This window comes from Arvicola amphibius, chromosome 18 (genome assembly GCF_903992535.2).
Source record: "Arvicola amphibius chromosome 18, mArvAmp1.2, whole genome shotgun sequence".
Lineage (NCBI taxonomy): Eukaryota > Metazoa > Chordata > Mammalia > Rodentia > Cricetidae > Arvicola > Arvicola amphibius.
Genome location: NC_052064.1, coordinates 30,389,646 through 30,405,357, shown reverse-complemented (window position 1 = coordinate 30,405,357; position 15,712 = coordinate 30,389,646). Strand labels below are relative to the sequence as shown.

Below are 15,712 nucleotides of genomic sequence, written 5' to 3'. Positions count from 1 at the left end.
ATACCTGCCTGAAATCTCAGCGAGGTCATCAGTGACATAACAAGTTCAAGGCTCTGTAGAGCATTTGTTTGAGAATGGAAGAGAGTAGGGACCAGACAGCCTTTATTTGGAGCCAGCAACTTCGTACACAAAGGCAGCTTTACACAATTATTTTCCAGACCCCTTCAACACTTTATTACCAGTTTAACAACACACCAGAGACATTTCAGATTTGAAATTAAACCTCTAGTATCTTCTCACACTTCTTCAGTGGCCAGCGTTCTTTGGTGTCCTTGGTCACAAAGCGCCACAGGAAGAGAGTGGCCGTCATTCACATCCAGCTTTGGCACAGTGAGGGCTGTGAGCGGTCTGTACCAGTTCCGCCATCACTGTTTTGCGGTGATGTTCTTGTGTGACCCATGAGGAAGCGGGCTCAGATGGGCTAAATGGCTGCTGGAACTGAGTTCCATGGCTGAGGGTAGAGTCAGCGCCTGAACTGTATGTCGTTATACTGATGCTGGACTCCAGACTCTGGCCACAGACTGCGGTCACCACTTTGTCTTAGCCCTTAGTGTTCAAGTGAAGATGTTAGCAGCCAGGTGAGCAGAGGCAGCAAAGGAAACGCAAACAGCTGATAAATGTGACACCCTTCACTTCACGAGAAGAGCACGGCCTGTCTGCTAGAGATTTTGCGAAGAAGAAAGAACTTCTAGAAGAAACTTGAAGACTGAGTTGTTACGGGAAGCGGATACCTGCCCTGTGTGGAAATGGCAACAGAGTTGCACTAAGTCTCTGGCACTGCGCTGCATAGACTCAGGGTGCCTTTCCTTAATGTTCCACGACCTCTGCCCTTTCAGCCTGATACCTCACTCACTGGATTTTTTACAAGAGTTGTGTGAGAAAAGACGTTACCTGTCTTCCTAGAGGGCTTGGCCCACAGAAGCCCGTATATTACACACTGTGACTTGGAAGTAACGAGCAGAGAAGATGGGGTGGGGAGGGAAAATGGAAGGAAGATGGAGGGAAGAAAGGAAGACGACAAATGCTCCTGTGTTCTCTCAGGGAGCCGAGCCTCCGTGGGAACTCAGCAGGAAGTCAAGGCCCCGGATAATCCTTGCACAGGATGGCTGTATCCGGACTGCAGGCTGTCTTCTACCAGACCTGCGTAGTGCCAGCCGAGGGGAGGGCAGCAGCGGAGGGAAAGATGTGATCATTCTTAGGGCATTGTAGGGTGGGTGAGGGCAAAGCAAAACCCGAACTTCGACCCATTTAGTCAGCAGCGCCACGCACACAAGGATGGGTTGCCAGCGTTAAGAAACCTGCTCGGGTCTTCCAGGTGGGCAGGCTGAGGATCCGACTAAGCAAGCGACGCCTCTCTGGCAATCTTTCGGACCAAGTTGCCCGGGATGTTTTAGGGTTTTCCTACCCCCAGGCAGCCCACACCTTCCACGTTGTCCTTCATTTGTCTCTGAAGCTAATGGGAAATCATTGGATTAAAACGAGCGTGGCAGAGCGCATAAAACCACAATATGAGTTTAAGGGAAATGAAAACTGGGTACGGAAGGCACCCAAAGCCCGGTGTTATGAAATGAAATTCTGTTTCATTTCCAGTGATTTCCTAGGTGAAATTAGGTGACTGTCTGGGTAGCATAATGACGGTAATGATGAGAACCGCACATGCTCAAATAACATACACGAAGCCTTAATAAAGAACGAGAGGTACTCGCGGGAGTGCATTAAATCGAGTAATAATTTATTATTTAGAGACCTCTACCCATTTACTCTGTTTTTTTTTTTTTTTTTCTTAAAGAATTGATTCTTCCTGTAAGGTGTACCATTTTTTTTTTTTTACAAAGAAAAAGGTGAGCGCATTCTGCGTGCCTGCTTGCAGCTCGGTGCCATGTTTGGGTGCCCAGGGCTGCCTTCCTACCTGCGAGGCTCCAGGATACCATGAGGGGAGGCAGGCGCTGACAGGCCTCTGTCTGTCCTATAGGAATGCATTGCAATTATTTCCAATCACAATTAACCTGATTAGAATAATGGACAGGAAGTGTCCCTCTGTAGCTAATGTGGTTTGGCATCAGCTGACTGAAGCCCTCTGATAATTTCTGCACAGATGGTTGCTCTGAATGCAGCACTTTTTAAATTACTATTTGCACGGTCTCTTGGTAGGCCAAAACCTCGACACCGACAACAGACCTCCCTATTAAGGTGGACGGCGCCAGCGTCAACATCACAGCTGCTATTTATGATGAGATCCAACAGGAGATGAAAAGGGCCAAGGTGTCTCAAGCCCTGTTTGCCAAAGTGGCTGCGAACAAAAGTCAGGTGAGTGGTTTTCTTTTTCTAAAAAGAGCAAAACAGAGGGCTGGGACTGCTTTCCTTCCCCTCCAATAAAAAACACATCTGTTTTTATAATAATAATAACGGTAATAACCCCCGGGGAGCCCATCATGTTCTGCCTTCTGCCCCATGGCTTTGCTGGAACTCCCACCGGAGCTCGGAGTAGAGACAATGCCAGAACCTGGCTTTAGTCTCTGAAATAAATAACAATTTTATAATAAAAAAAAAAATCAGGGTTGAAATATCCCACCCCACCCCCTTCCAAAGTCTGCTGCGTTCACTGAAAAAAAAAATTGTTTGTTGGGAAGCAGATCTTTTTTTTTTAATTTAAAGGAAATTTGGCCTGTGTATAACACCCCCTTCCTTGAGACCACATTTAACCGGGACTAGTCACCTTGCTATTCCCACCAGGGCAAGGGCTGATTGTGCTCTAATCACTACTTTTGCCCAGCCCCAGAGACACCTGGCCCTTGTCAGGTGTTTCGTTCACGTGTGGAATACAGTTGTTTTTCCAGGAGGAAACAGATGTGGGGCTTCCAGAATAAAGTGCTAAAATCTTTCAGCAGGAAAACATAGCTGCTTCCCCAGTGAAAGCGTTCAGCAACAGGATGGAGGGGAGCGCAGTGCTCAGGGGAACAGCACGCAGATGCTCAGCTCTGCCTCTGAGATCAGCAACAGTTGACATACCCACCCTGTTTTAGCTTGTTCGTGGGGGAGGGGTGCTGCTTGAAGGCCCCCTTCTCTAGCCGGAAGATAAATAGTTCTTGCAGGGTGCAGAAATGGAAGCTAGCTGCAGCTTAACTCTGAGAGCCCTTTGATTGTTTTGAACGTGATTTCCACTGTGCTTTGCATAGCAGATGTTTTCGTTCCTACATATGCAAATGGTAAGATGGTCCTTACCCTCTCCCCAGCAGATCTGCTGGGTTCTTTAGCTACTACTGTGTGCTTTAGTACCAAGTTCCTACTGTGTGCTATAGTGCCAAGTTCCTACTGTGTGCTATAGTGCCAAGTTCCTACCGTGTGCTATAGTACTGAGTTCCTACCGTGTGCTATAGTACTGAGTTCCTACCGTGTGCTATAGTACCGAGTTCCTACCGTGTGCTATGTAGTACTGAGTTCCTACCTTGTGCTATAGTACCAGGTTCCTACTGAGTGCTATAATACCGAGTTCCTACTGTGTGCTGTAGTACCAAGTTCCTACTGTGTGCTATAGTACCGAGTTCCTACTGTGTGCTATAGTACCAAGTTCCTACTGTGTGCTATAGTACCGAGTTCCTACTGTGTGCTATAGTACCAAGTTCCTACTGTGTGCTATAGTACTGAGTTCCTACTGTTTGCTACAGTACTGTTACTGGCTGTTACATTTCTATCAAGCAAGGAAAAGTTCAATAAAAATTGTCCCTAAAATGATAAATGTTATATTTAGACTAATTGTTTGCAGGTTATACCTTTTTTTTTTGGACCTACAGTTTTTCAGTAACTTACTTTCAGTTTTTAATAAGTGAGAGAATTCCAAAGGAGTTTGAAGAGGATTGAAATGTTCATTTCCCTTTTCACTTTCCAAACGACTCTGACTCCCTCCATCAACGAAACTAGTGAACCAACTTTGCTAAGATCCTGTCCATCCGTGGGATGAACAGGCCTGGAAAGAAAGCACGCTGGAGCCCCCTACACTGTTAAACGCATAAAATCCCCTGTACCACATGGCGAACTCTAATGAGAGCCGTTGCTGCTTCGGAGCTGTTAAATGCTAACACCACTTGGCAGAACTACTGTGCCTTTAATGGTTTTCCACTGGGTAATAAGGGACATATGGGCAAATGCGCAGTGGGCGTAAAAAGCTGCACAATTGATTCTGCAATCCCGACCCTCGCTTGTGTCCTGGATGCAAATCTCATAGTTTTACCTGGTCCTTCTTTTATAAACATCTTTTGAGATAAACCAAAGACCAGAGTCCGGGAGCTTGGTCGACAGGTCCACAGGTTCCTTTTGACATAGGACCGTGGCTATTGGAATCAGCGAGGCCTCCATCCAGCCTCCCCCAATTAAGTCAGGTGCCTAGTTGAGAGCTGAGTTTGTCATTTGGAAGTTAGCAGTTTTGAGGTCTCCCTGAGAATTCAGTAGTTCCATAAACTCTGGAAAAGCAGTCGTGAGAATTATATTCCTAAGGATAAAACTGAGTAGAAGTAGGAATGAGACTCTTGGACGTTCCTCCTTTTTCTTCAGAAGAACGGTCTCTTTCTGATTTTTGGACAGAGAACTGTACTGCAAGTAGCTGACCAAAGAAGTATTTCAGGCATGATATTTCCAAAATAACAGGACTGCCAAACAAGATAGCTTCAAAGGCAGCTCAGCAAAAATAGATAATCTACTGAGAAGCGCTGGCATTCCCCCCACAGCAGACCCACTGATGGTGTGGTTCACGTATTTCATGTATATTTACCATGTGAATATGACCGTCAGCCAGACATCTCCTCCCCACGATGCATACATACCTCATTAGGTTGTGAGAAGAGAGTGAATGATGTTTTTCTCTTCTCCTCCGTGACCTTCTTGATTTCTGAGGGCCTGGGAGTTCTCAGGGTAACTGAGGAGGATTTATCTCTCTGGGACTCTCCACTCATGTAGAGGTCAAATGAGTGAAATCTTCGGTTAGGAACTCTTAAGAACCAGAGGGGACTGGGAGCTCTGGAGTTTAGGTATGGGTGGCAGTTCTCCCCTTCATTAGAAATTAACTTTTAAATTGAACTGAATCACCTAGTAGATATGTTCACTCCATGGTGTCAATTGCTGAAATGAGTTATTAAGGATAATAGTGAACACGGCCCTTTATGATGTGGAAGTAAAAGTTTGGGGGTGACAGGTCAAGCCGCTCTTTGAAGGCTTGGGGGTGGGGGGCATTCGGGACGGAGTGGAAGTTTGACCAGCTGGCTATGGAAATCAAAGCTTAAGTGTTTCATCTGGGGTGAGCTGCCTTGGGTTGTGTCTTGGCCAGCTGGACCCTCATCAGGTCTCGTAAGTGGCCTACATCTGACTATCGCCCCTTTCTTCCCGGGAGAAAAGTCAAAACGCATCAAGACAGACAGACAGACAGACCCAACCTGTGCATGCATGCTCTACCTGGTTCTCTTCGTTTCCAGCCACGGGTCAGCTTAGTTGCTAGGATACCACAATGGCCAGTGAATGTTCCTGCTGAAACATGGTGAAGGGGTCCCTAGCGGGAGTCAAATGGATGCAGGACATTTTCTGCGTCGCTTGCGTCCCCAAGACCACAAGGCCGACGTGCAACAGGGGTACAGCGGACCCGGGAAATCCCCTCCCTCCTCAGCGGCCTCCGTTCCCCCTCCATCCGCCTCATCCTTGGGTTTGTGGAACTCTGAAGTCCGCTTCTTCCAGGAGCTTCTTATTTATTAGCTGTCATTGCGGAAGTGAGATTCAGAGGAGAGAGATTCACAGGCTGTCTCCTCCTGCGGTCCTCCAGGGATGTCCAGGTGCCATGGCAGCTTCTTCAGCCACCTTTGAAGGGAATCAGCTGTCCACTTAGCAGACTCTTGCCTGTCGTTGGCCCCTACCCTGCTCTTTGCCGTCTTTTACAGCTTAGCATGCTAGCTGGTAGAGGGCTGAGAATCATTTGAGGTTGGTGTCTTCTTGAGAGATGTGTGAATCTCTCGTTGTACACACTCAAACCTGTTTCCCAGTAGGTTTGGGCGAGGAGAGGATGGGACGGGTCTTATCTTAATTCCCGTTTCTCCTTTCCTCAATTAAACACACTGATAAACAAAAATGCTGGAAGGATGCCCTTGCTTTCTATAGCAGAGAAGCTGAGCTACAGTGTCCAGATGATGATGGTGATGGAAAGGCCAGGCCCAGGGGCTGCTAGCATAGAGCAAAGGAGGTGGCTGGAAACACACAGGGACCCAGAGGATGTCACTGGGAGGATGTCCTGTCCACCTAGGGATCCTGGAACGCTTTCCTGAACACCCTAGGCCTGGGAGCTTCTGCAGCTCTAACCAGAGGGAGGGTGGGAAGGTCTTCTCCCTGATGCAAGAGCAGAGGAGCAGGCAGAGAGAGGAGAGGAGTTTATCGTGTTCATGTTGCATGTGAGCGGGTTGCAATGTGTTTATGTTTCATGTGAGCAGGTTGCAGCGTGTTCATGCTGCGTGTGAGCGGGATGCAGTGTGTTCATGTTTCATGTGAGTGGGTTCCAGTGTGTTCTATGCTTCATACACACTAGAATTAAATAGATTCTCTATATAGACCTTTACGCCTTATTACTACATTTGCATTAAGAATACACGTTCTGAGCTTTCAGCTAACAACTCAACAAACTGTAGTTGGGTTTTCGATTTCTTGTTCGCACACCACCACCAACATAAGTTGATTTTTTTCCATACGGCGTGATAGTCCAATTTCTTTCTTTTAGATATGGAAATCTAGTTTTCTCAGACTGTTTTCTAATGATTGATGGGTTGGTTGATTAGGAGGGTTTCGGTACAGAGCTGGTCTTGAACTCTCGGTCCTCATTGCTCTAAGCTCTCAGCGGGTACAGCCTCATTTGTGTCCTTTGCCCTCCTAGTTAAAGATCAGTTGTGTATGTTTGGATCATTTCCCAGCCGTCTATTCTGTTCCCCCGCCTGTGTGTTTGTATGCACACCAACAACTCTGCAGCTTTGACAACTATAGGTCTGTAACAAGTGTTTATTCATTGACGGGAGGTGCTGGAGGTCAACCCCAGGGCCCTGTGTGTGACAGGTGAACCCTTCATCACCGAGATGTAGCTTGGCTTAACTCAGGAAATATAATGCCTCTGACCCTTGGCTCTTTGGGGACTTTTGTAGTTCCTTATGAATTTTAGAATTTGTTTCTCTGTCTCTGTAAAGGATATAACTGACGTTTGTTTGTTTCCTGGTGCCAGAGATGCACCATCTCATGCATGCCAAAGAGGTGCTCTGCCACTGAGCCACATAGCATCAGCCACTGGTTTTTGATAGGGATCGTATTTATCGATGGAATTTATCTGATGGGATGTATTCATTGCTTTGAGTAGCGCAGACATTTAGAAACGATGTGATAATTCATCTAACAAAGGCAACATTTTCAGAGAAAGTAAATTTATAAAATATAAGATGTTTTCCACAGTTTCATTAGTGTGGTTTCTTAGCCTTTATTGCTTATGTTGCCCTGTGATCAAACTGTTGCCATCTTGTATCCAGTCAAAAGAAATGATTTGATATTATTTTTATGGTACCATTATGGGGATAGCCAGGAAACACAGGCCAGAAGGTGCTACACACCTGTGATAAGCTGGTTCCTCAGTCTCCTGGTTCTGTTTGGCTGCATACACTCAGCAGGGGCAGGTTAAAATGATGAGGGTAATTTTGCCGGTATCCTAGGGTCTTTGAGATGGCCCATCCCAGAGCAGGCTCCACACCACTTAGGTGCTCAAGTCAGCAACGGAGACTGCAGGGGTGATGTGTGTGGAATCCCCGCTCACCCTTATGCCCATTGAATCCTGTGGTCCCTGGAAGCCCCAGTGGATGAGAAGTGAGCACTCAGTGGCTTGTTCATCAAGGTGGTCCTTCAGTTGTGCTCTTCCTTCTCTTGGCATAGCCTAGAGGATTGTGAACCTGCTTGGGAGTAACCTTCCCAGAGGGATTGTTTTGATAGCAACCTCATAATGAAGAATTGTCTTCTTTTTGTTCTCTCTGTTTTATGGCATAAAACTGATCTTTGTTTATTTGTTGTTATTGTTTACTGGAGTTGTTAACTAGATGCTGATGAAAATCGATCACGGTGCTCATGAATTTCTTAAAATCGGAGTATCTTTAAAGTCCGTGCTGGCGTTAAGCTCCCTCTTTTCTGTATTTTGAGCCAGCATGTTTTGCCTGTTGATGGTATGGTTCTTTAGGAGACTTGGGTGACTTTGAAGCAAATTCGGCTTCCTGTTTACAGGCCCTTCTCTGAAACCTCACCAGCCCAGTGGGGAAAGACATGAGATATGCCATGATTCTTCCAGAGAAGAATGTGGGTTCCTAGGAGTGTTTCCAGCCGTGTTGCTATGGGAACTGTTTTATTGTGTTGTTCTCATAGGGTCAGGGCAAAGGAGGATTCAAACTAAGGACCTATGATGCGCCATATGAGGTAGTATCCCCTGGTGGCCGTATACTCCATCCACACTGTGCACCTTTTGTTAGTAAGGGACCGGAAGTCTCGTGGCTGTTTTCTGTTTGATATTGTAGTATGTATACTTTGCTGTTAATAGATTTCTAGTATGAATGGGGACTACAAGATTTCACATTTATTCTTTTGCATATATATGAATGAATGACCTTTTCAGCGATGTGTACCCACATATGCATGTGTCTGTGTGTGTGTGTGTACACATTTACACAAAACAGCAAAGTGACTCTCCACAGACTTGTGTAATTGAGCATATTCCCACATATTTGTGGCAATAAAGGCAACACATTCTTATGTAATCCCCTCTTGATTTGAGCCCTGCACAGCGGAGGTGAAAGAATTGTTCTGAAACAAAATTTTCATTATTCTCCATTACAGAGTCAATCTTTGTAAACACATCCGCAGAAAGGCAAGAGAGCTGCTTTAGGCAGCCCAGAGAAAGCTGAAAATTGGTCCCCGGGAAAATTCAGGGTAGGACTTAGTATACAATTTTGGAAACTAGGAAAAGCAGCGGATAGATCGCTTGCACTTACCTGACAGAAGGTAAAACACAATTCACCTTGAACTGTGACCAAATGCTCAGTGCATTTCTTGTTTTCGGGTTCAGATGACTTCCTCATCAGAGATTCACTGAAGCCCTTGACAGGTCTCCCCCCCTATCTAGCCCCTTATCTCTTTCGGCTTTCCTGATTAGGTTATCTTGAATCATTAGGGGGGTTATTTATTTTAATCGACACTTATTGGATCCATGAAAAGAGAATTCAGTAAGGAAGAAACAAGAGCAGAATATTGCCTGGCTCATTTCACACTTCAGAAGAGTCTCAACCAGCTGAAGAGGAATTTTCTCACAGTGACAAAAGTTTGTTTGGGGACTGTCTGTGCTTCCCTCAGAAAGCGAACTGTCTGTGGTTAATAATATGGATCTCCTCTGAAGACACTCAGAAAACATTTCCTCTCGGTTACATATGCTGACATTTTCTGTATTGGAGATGTGGGTGAGGAAATGGCCTGTTGCTTTCCTGCAGCAAGAAGCTTGAGTCATTCCCAGGAACTGTTCATTTGCTCATTCTCCCATTCATTAGAGTTCCTAGAGGGGCGGAAGGAAGGGTGGGACTTCCTGTTCAGTGGCTGGGGTTCGCTCGCCGGTCCCCTGCGGACACATTGGAAAGAAGGGTTGTCACCACAAAGGGGCCCTGCCTCCTGGGATCACCTAGCCTCCCTCACCAGGGGAGCATTAGTTTCTTTTGCGGGAGACCAGAGCAAGCCAGGAGCTTGTGTCTATTACCAGTTTGTGTTTATTCGGAGATAACGTAGAAACTGGAAAATCTGGAGCTGTTGATGCGACTCGGGGATAGGGGACACCAAGAACGCCAGGACCCACATAGTAGAAGGAGAAAATCAAATCTCATGAGTTATCAACCTCTGACCTTCACACATGTATACACACATACACACACACATGTGCGCATACACACTAAAATGTAGTTAAAAAAATACCTGTCATAAGCCCAGAATATTTTTTTTGAGGCAAAATTCCAGGCTGGCCTAAGCCTTACCACGCATCCCCCTCTGCCTCCCCAGTGCTGGGATGCTGTTGCTGCTGTTGCAAAGAAGAGGATGTAAGGAATAGTAAAAGTGAGAGTCCTGACCAGGTATCTTGATGTGGGGAAACTTGCCGCTTCCTGCAGGACACAGGCATTTCAGTACCATGGACAGGACACACAGCTTCTAATCTGCTGGGTTCCCAGCCATTTCCCATATCCCTTCCACCCAAGGTTTAGAGATTTCCATTTCAATTCTTGCCTGATGAGTTGCAACTCAAGCTAGGCCTTATTAATGTTCTATGAGTGACCTCTGTGGTCCCTTAAGCATTCTCAACCTGTGGTGACTAAAAACGGGAATAGGCGTTGCCATTTTCCACATGGGCAGGAATAGCAAGTCCGTACAGTTGCCTACATACAGAGAAAACACTCAGAACTATGAGAGCAACTTGTTAAATGGTTGGTTTGGTGTTAGTGTGCTATCCTTTTCAGAGTGAGAACTGCCCAATGATGCAGGCCATGCGTGTTTGGTTTAGGATCCAATAACATGGTCCCAATGTCAATAAACATGGTGTTTAGGCTAAGTGGCGTTCTTGACTTTGTCATGTCCCCAAAGGACCCTTTGCTAAATAGAAAGAAAAAAAAATGTGACAGGAATACAAAGAAGAGTGGATTTCCTGACTTATCCGTTAAAACACCTTCAGTAGCTCCCAGAGCCTATAGAGTCCAGATGGAGTGTTTTCATATAGAGTTATGCAAATTGGCCTTTCAGGGTCAGTTTTTGAAACTGTTGCCCTTCAACGAGAACTGACTTTGAGGTGGCAAAATAGTCCCCGTGTGTGTGCCAATTTCTATATAGCCCAGTAGTGCCATTTCGATCTAGTTAGCACCTGCACAACATCTCCCATGTGCAAGGAAGAGTATTCTGCTCCAAAGAGCGAGCCTAGATCAAGACGCCTGGCCTTATTCTTTGTGAGGAAGGGGCCAACCATTCTGATGAAGGTACAGCACACACGCCCACCCCTAATCACATAGTGAATGCATCTGCCATCGCTTGGGACTCAGGTAGGAGTGAGCAAAAAATCCTCACAGGAGGTTAGGTGAAGCCTCATCTTGAGAGCCTTGAAGAACAGTATATCCTGGCGCCAGAGATCTGGATGGGAGACCTTCCAGCCAGTAGGGTAGCATGGCAAAGCACGGAGGTGGGAATCCGAATGTAACACATGTCTCGGGGGACTGAACAATTCATTGTGTCTGGAGAGTTAGGTCACCAGGAGACCTGTTGAGAGACTGAGCAAACAGGAGCTACTTGGGGTTCTTATCATCGCCTTGTCCAGCCGTCTCGAACTGTGAGCCGCTGTCTGTTCCCTTCGTACATCTCACCAATACAGCTCTGTTTTCCAAAAGGCAGACTATGAACTGTCTGTCTTCCAAAAGTACCCAGAGGGCTATCTCATCAAGTAGGACAGAATCCTACCACATCATTTACAGCGTGGTCGGGACTGGCTTTGCGAATTTAGATGGGCACGCGGCTCTCAGGGATGTGTGGATTGTAAGCAGATGATATTTTGAGGAGTGCGAGCATCGCCTCACCTGTGGAGTTAGGGAAGGTGGTCAGGCTTGGTTTCTCTACAGAGGAAACTTGTTTAGGAAGCGGAAGAGAGGGCTGGAATATATTGTTAATGGGTACTATTTGCTTATGCTCTGAGGGTTCCAGAACTTTCAGCCAGTGACTGAAAGGAAGCAGTCTTTGATCGGATGCGCCTTCACTGGGTTCCGAGTGTAAAGAATTCTCTGGAGTCACATACTCCATTTATATTTTCACTGTAAGTTAGTTCTAACGGTCTCTGCAATTTTTTAACTTCTTTTGAATTCATTTTGGATACAGCAATTTTTTTTTTCTAAAAAAGCATAGAACTAATCGTATTGTATTGCGTATCACCCCGTCCCGATTTGTTTTCCTTGATGTTGACACTGTACATCACCATAGGGAAATTGTTGATAACGGTGCAGCTGACAAAGCCAGGGAATCAACCATTTCTGTATCAAAAACTTGGTTCTGTTGCCTTAGTTCTTCTACCGATGCCTTCCTCTTGAATGCCCAGAGCTAATCGATGGTTTTGACTAGCCTGTGACTCCTCCTAGCTCCTTCCTCTGCCATCTCTGAAGGCTGCTGATTGGTCATTGCCTCAAGCTTCTCTGGGTCTGGATTTGTGGCTGCTTTTTCCTGATTGAGCTGAGATTATGATGTTGGGGGCAAAACTACCTTCCATAAGACAGTCTTCCCTTTGTGGTACATCATAAAACAGTGTTCGTGATGTCAGTACAGTTCACTAGTAAAGCTGACCTTGCCCAGTGGGCACCTCCTCCCACAATGATTAGTCAACTGGCCAAGGTCATTTCTCCCTTGTATTTCAAAACACCAACAGCTAATCACTTTCTGCTCCTCATGACAGGATCAGGTAACAGATCATGGAGAGCAGAACCAGGGGACCCCACAGTTTTTGTAAGGTTCCCCTTGAATTCCTAGAAGTTCTGACAAAGCAGCCACTAGGAAGAAGCCAAAGGTCACCCAGTTACTTCATGACAGGACAAGGACCTAGACCTCAGGTGGCAGGGTTATAAATGTGGATGTTCTTGGCCTTTCTGAGCTGTGCCCAGACCCTGAAGCCCACAGAATTCCTGCTTATTCGCCTTGAAAAGCTAACTGGACTGCATGGCTAGTCAGCCCATCCCCAGTCAGAACTTCCCATCAGACCAAGAGGGAAGCCACGGAGAGAGACATAGGCAGGAGCTGCTGGGGCTGGAGATCACATGGCCCATGGTAGTGCTTCCAAAATGAAACTACTTCAGGAATGCTCCCCCAGAACACACAGCGAGCAACAACAAAAAAACCTACTTGAGATTTTTAACAGAAAAAGGAGATTTGTTTATTAATAATTCATGAGTTCCCATTGAACATGCACGGCAGAAACAGTGCTATTCAATAGAGAATACAGTCATCTGTCACTGTTTTATTTGACATTTACACTTTTTTTTTTTGCCCGATACTGCAAAACTTTCTTGGATGGCATGCAAAAATTATATAAATGAAAAAAAAAATCCTAACGTAGGGACCATTTATTTCTCCTGGGATGGGTCCACTCACAGTTACACAGGTATGTGTTCCTGCACTGGCCCGACACTTCTGTGCGCAATCATTAGCCACCAGGCAAGCAAATCTGAGGCCCTACTGAGAATACAGAGATCTGTATCCAAATGACCTGGTGGAGGGATGGTATGGCAGAAGCCATGATGGGCGGAGTGGCGGTGAGGAGGGGCAGCCAGCCAGTGAGCCAAAGGGACGAGCTTGCAAATCATGGCCCACGAGAAGAAAACTGCCCCCCCCCCAAAACGCATCGCCGTTTCAGATAAGAAATAAATATTTATAAATGGCGTCACAGGAGCCCTGCTGGGGGAATACCATCGTTTTGTAAGAGCAGATCTGAGTTAGGAAGCACCTCACCACTTTGGGCTGGTAGGAGGCTCTCCACAAGCTTTTTGCTCCACGGGTTAGTTATTATTTATAAAAATCACAGAACCAGCTGATACATTCATAAGCTAATTATTGAAGCAGCTGGGCACACATGGTGCAATATGGCCAAGGCTGTGAAGTATCACAGATTTCTTGGGGCCTGCTGCGGTGGGGGGGTGCGCCGTTGAAGGCTCCATCCCTTAATCCGATCAGCCAAGCAAACACGTTATGGGGAAACCAGATTAATAACCCTCTGAACACCACGAGTGCGCCTTCATCTTCAAAACCGGGTTCTCTTAAACGTTCCACCCGCTCAGCCCATCAGGGATCTGAGGGTGTTCTCTGCTGTCCTGAGCACGGGGCCTTGTTGGCTTCTTCCCGGTGCCAGGAATTAATTTGGTTTGCTTCTGTCTGCACCCGTGGTCACCTTTGTCTCTAATCCACTCCCTAATAGCTTCAAGGTCAGGACCTTGCATGTCAGTGGGCAAATTGAGCACCACACTCCTGAAAGACCAATGGCAGACCGCACACGGGCCATAACGAGCCTACAGCGTGGTTCTAAGTGATCGTAATGAGGGCTGATGATCACAGCGCACATAAATCAAACGCTGCCCTGGATGTCGGGCGGGACATTCCAAAGTGTCGTACGTGGAGATGCCACTCAGCTGTCACCTGTCCCCTTTCACGCTGCGGCTTCCCACAGTGCAGCTCACCCCCCACGCAGAGCGGCAGGTGCTGTCTTCCTTAAGGCCTGGCTAGCTCAGAACTTCATCTTTGAACAGATGTAGGTTTTTGTTTTGATTTTTCCATTCAGTGGCTGGTCTCCATGCGATCGCCTCCCCTGGGAGATGTTAAACATACCTGTTTGAGGCATTTGAAAGAGTTTGCTAGGTACTTATCCAGATCTGTGAAAAGACAGAGAAATGGGACCTTAATTTTGCCACAGATGGTTTATTTTCCATCTCAAGGATTCTTTCCTTTGTATAAAGAAACCCCTGAGAAAACACTTTGGGACTGGGAGATTTTTATTAAAATATAATTTATTTCCTGGTAGCGATAAAAATTTATCATCATTTTTCGTGGGCATGGCACCTGAAAATTAACCATTACCTGTCTCTTGAGTTGGGGGGAGGGACCATAAAAGAAAAAACGCTTGGGAAAACATTTCCAGGCGAATGATAAGGTGCATGGGTTTTCATTCTTCTTAACCCTCTAACTCTCCCCAGCTCCCAGTTCATCGCAAGCAAAGGATCAGGTCTGTGCAAAATGTGGCCCTCTCGCTTGTAAAAACAAGGCAGTGTTGTGTTACAGATTAGTTTATAAATCCCTGGTGGCTTCACAGTTCAGCGCCTACAGCTGCTGCACGCGGGCCCGGGTTTTTGTCTCTCCTCGGTGCTGCAGCCGGGAGCTGAAGGGGAAAATGGAACGATCGGGTTATTAACGTGGAGGCCGCGAGGAGGAGGCTGCACAAAGAGAACAGCTGGTGTTGCTGTCTTGGCCGATGCAGCGGAGATAATCAAATCTCGCCTCTTTTCGGGGGAAAGGCAGAAGACACAGCGGAGAGTTAGACAAACAACAGCTTATGATATTATATGGGCTTTTTAGGATGCGTGTCAGGAGCTTGCGCTGGCTTACAAGCGATGCCGGAGAATATGGTGAGGGTTTGGGGTTTGTTTCTCACAAAGTCAGTTCTGTTTATGCACCTTTTAGGGAAAAAAAAAAAAAAAACAAATCCAAAATTCCTACCCTTTCGCAAGAGAAGTAATGCGGGACAGTTCTTGTTTTTTTTTTTTTTTTTTTTTTTTTTAAATTAGCGACGTAGCTTAGAGATGATGGGTTAGAAAGCTACCGGGTAAAATATTTTGACATGAGTCAGCGAGCGATGTTGACAGCCTCTGTATTATTTTCATATAAGCCATCATTTGCATCGCATTTTCTTTCCCGTGCAGCGGCGAGAGAGAGAGTGAACATCCGGATGGCAGGGTTGGGGCGAGACCCTTGCAGGTGCCGTCCTGATCCACTGCACACCTTCCTGCAGGTGTGGCTGTGCGGGGGCGGTGAGCCCAGGGCAGCGCTCAGAGATGAAGCAGATATACCTTTGCTTTTTATTCTGGCCGAGGCTGTTGTCTCTGTCTGCAGGGTCATTGGCAATTGG

General features: G+C 46.3%; 1 protein-coding gene across 1 annotated transcript in view; it reads left to right on the top strand.

Moving 5' to 3' along the window:
- Positions 1 to 15,712, top strand: part of Satb2 (SATB homeobox 2) — a 165,348-nt gene that overhangs the window by 115,442 nt on the left and 34,194 nt on the right. Inside the window, exon 10 of the mRNA XM_038315450.1 lies at positions 2,152 to 2,307. Coding sequence (XP_038171378.1) covers positions 2,152 to 2,307 — 156 coding nt within the window. The remainder of the gene's footprint in view (positions 1 to 2,151; positions 2,308 to 15,712) is intronic.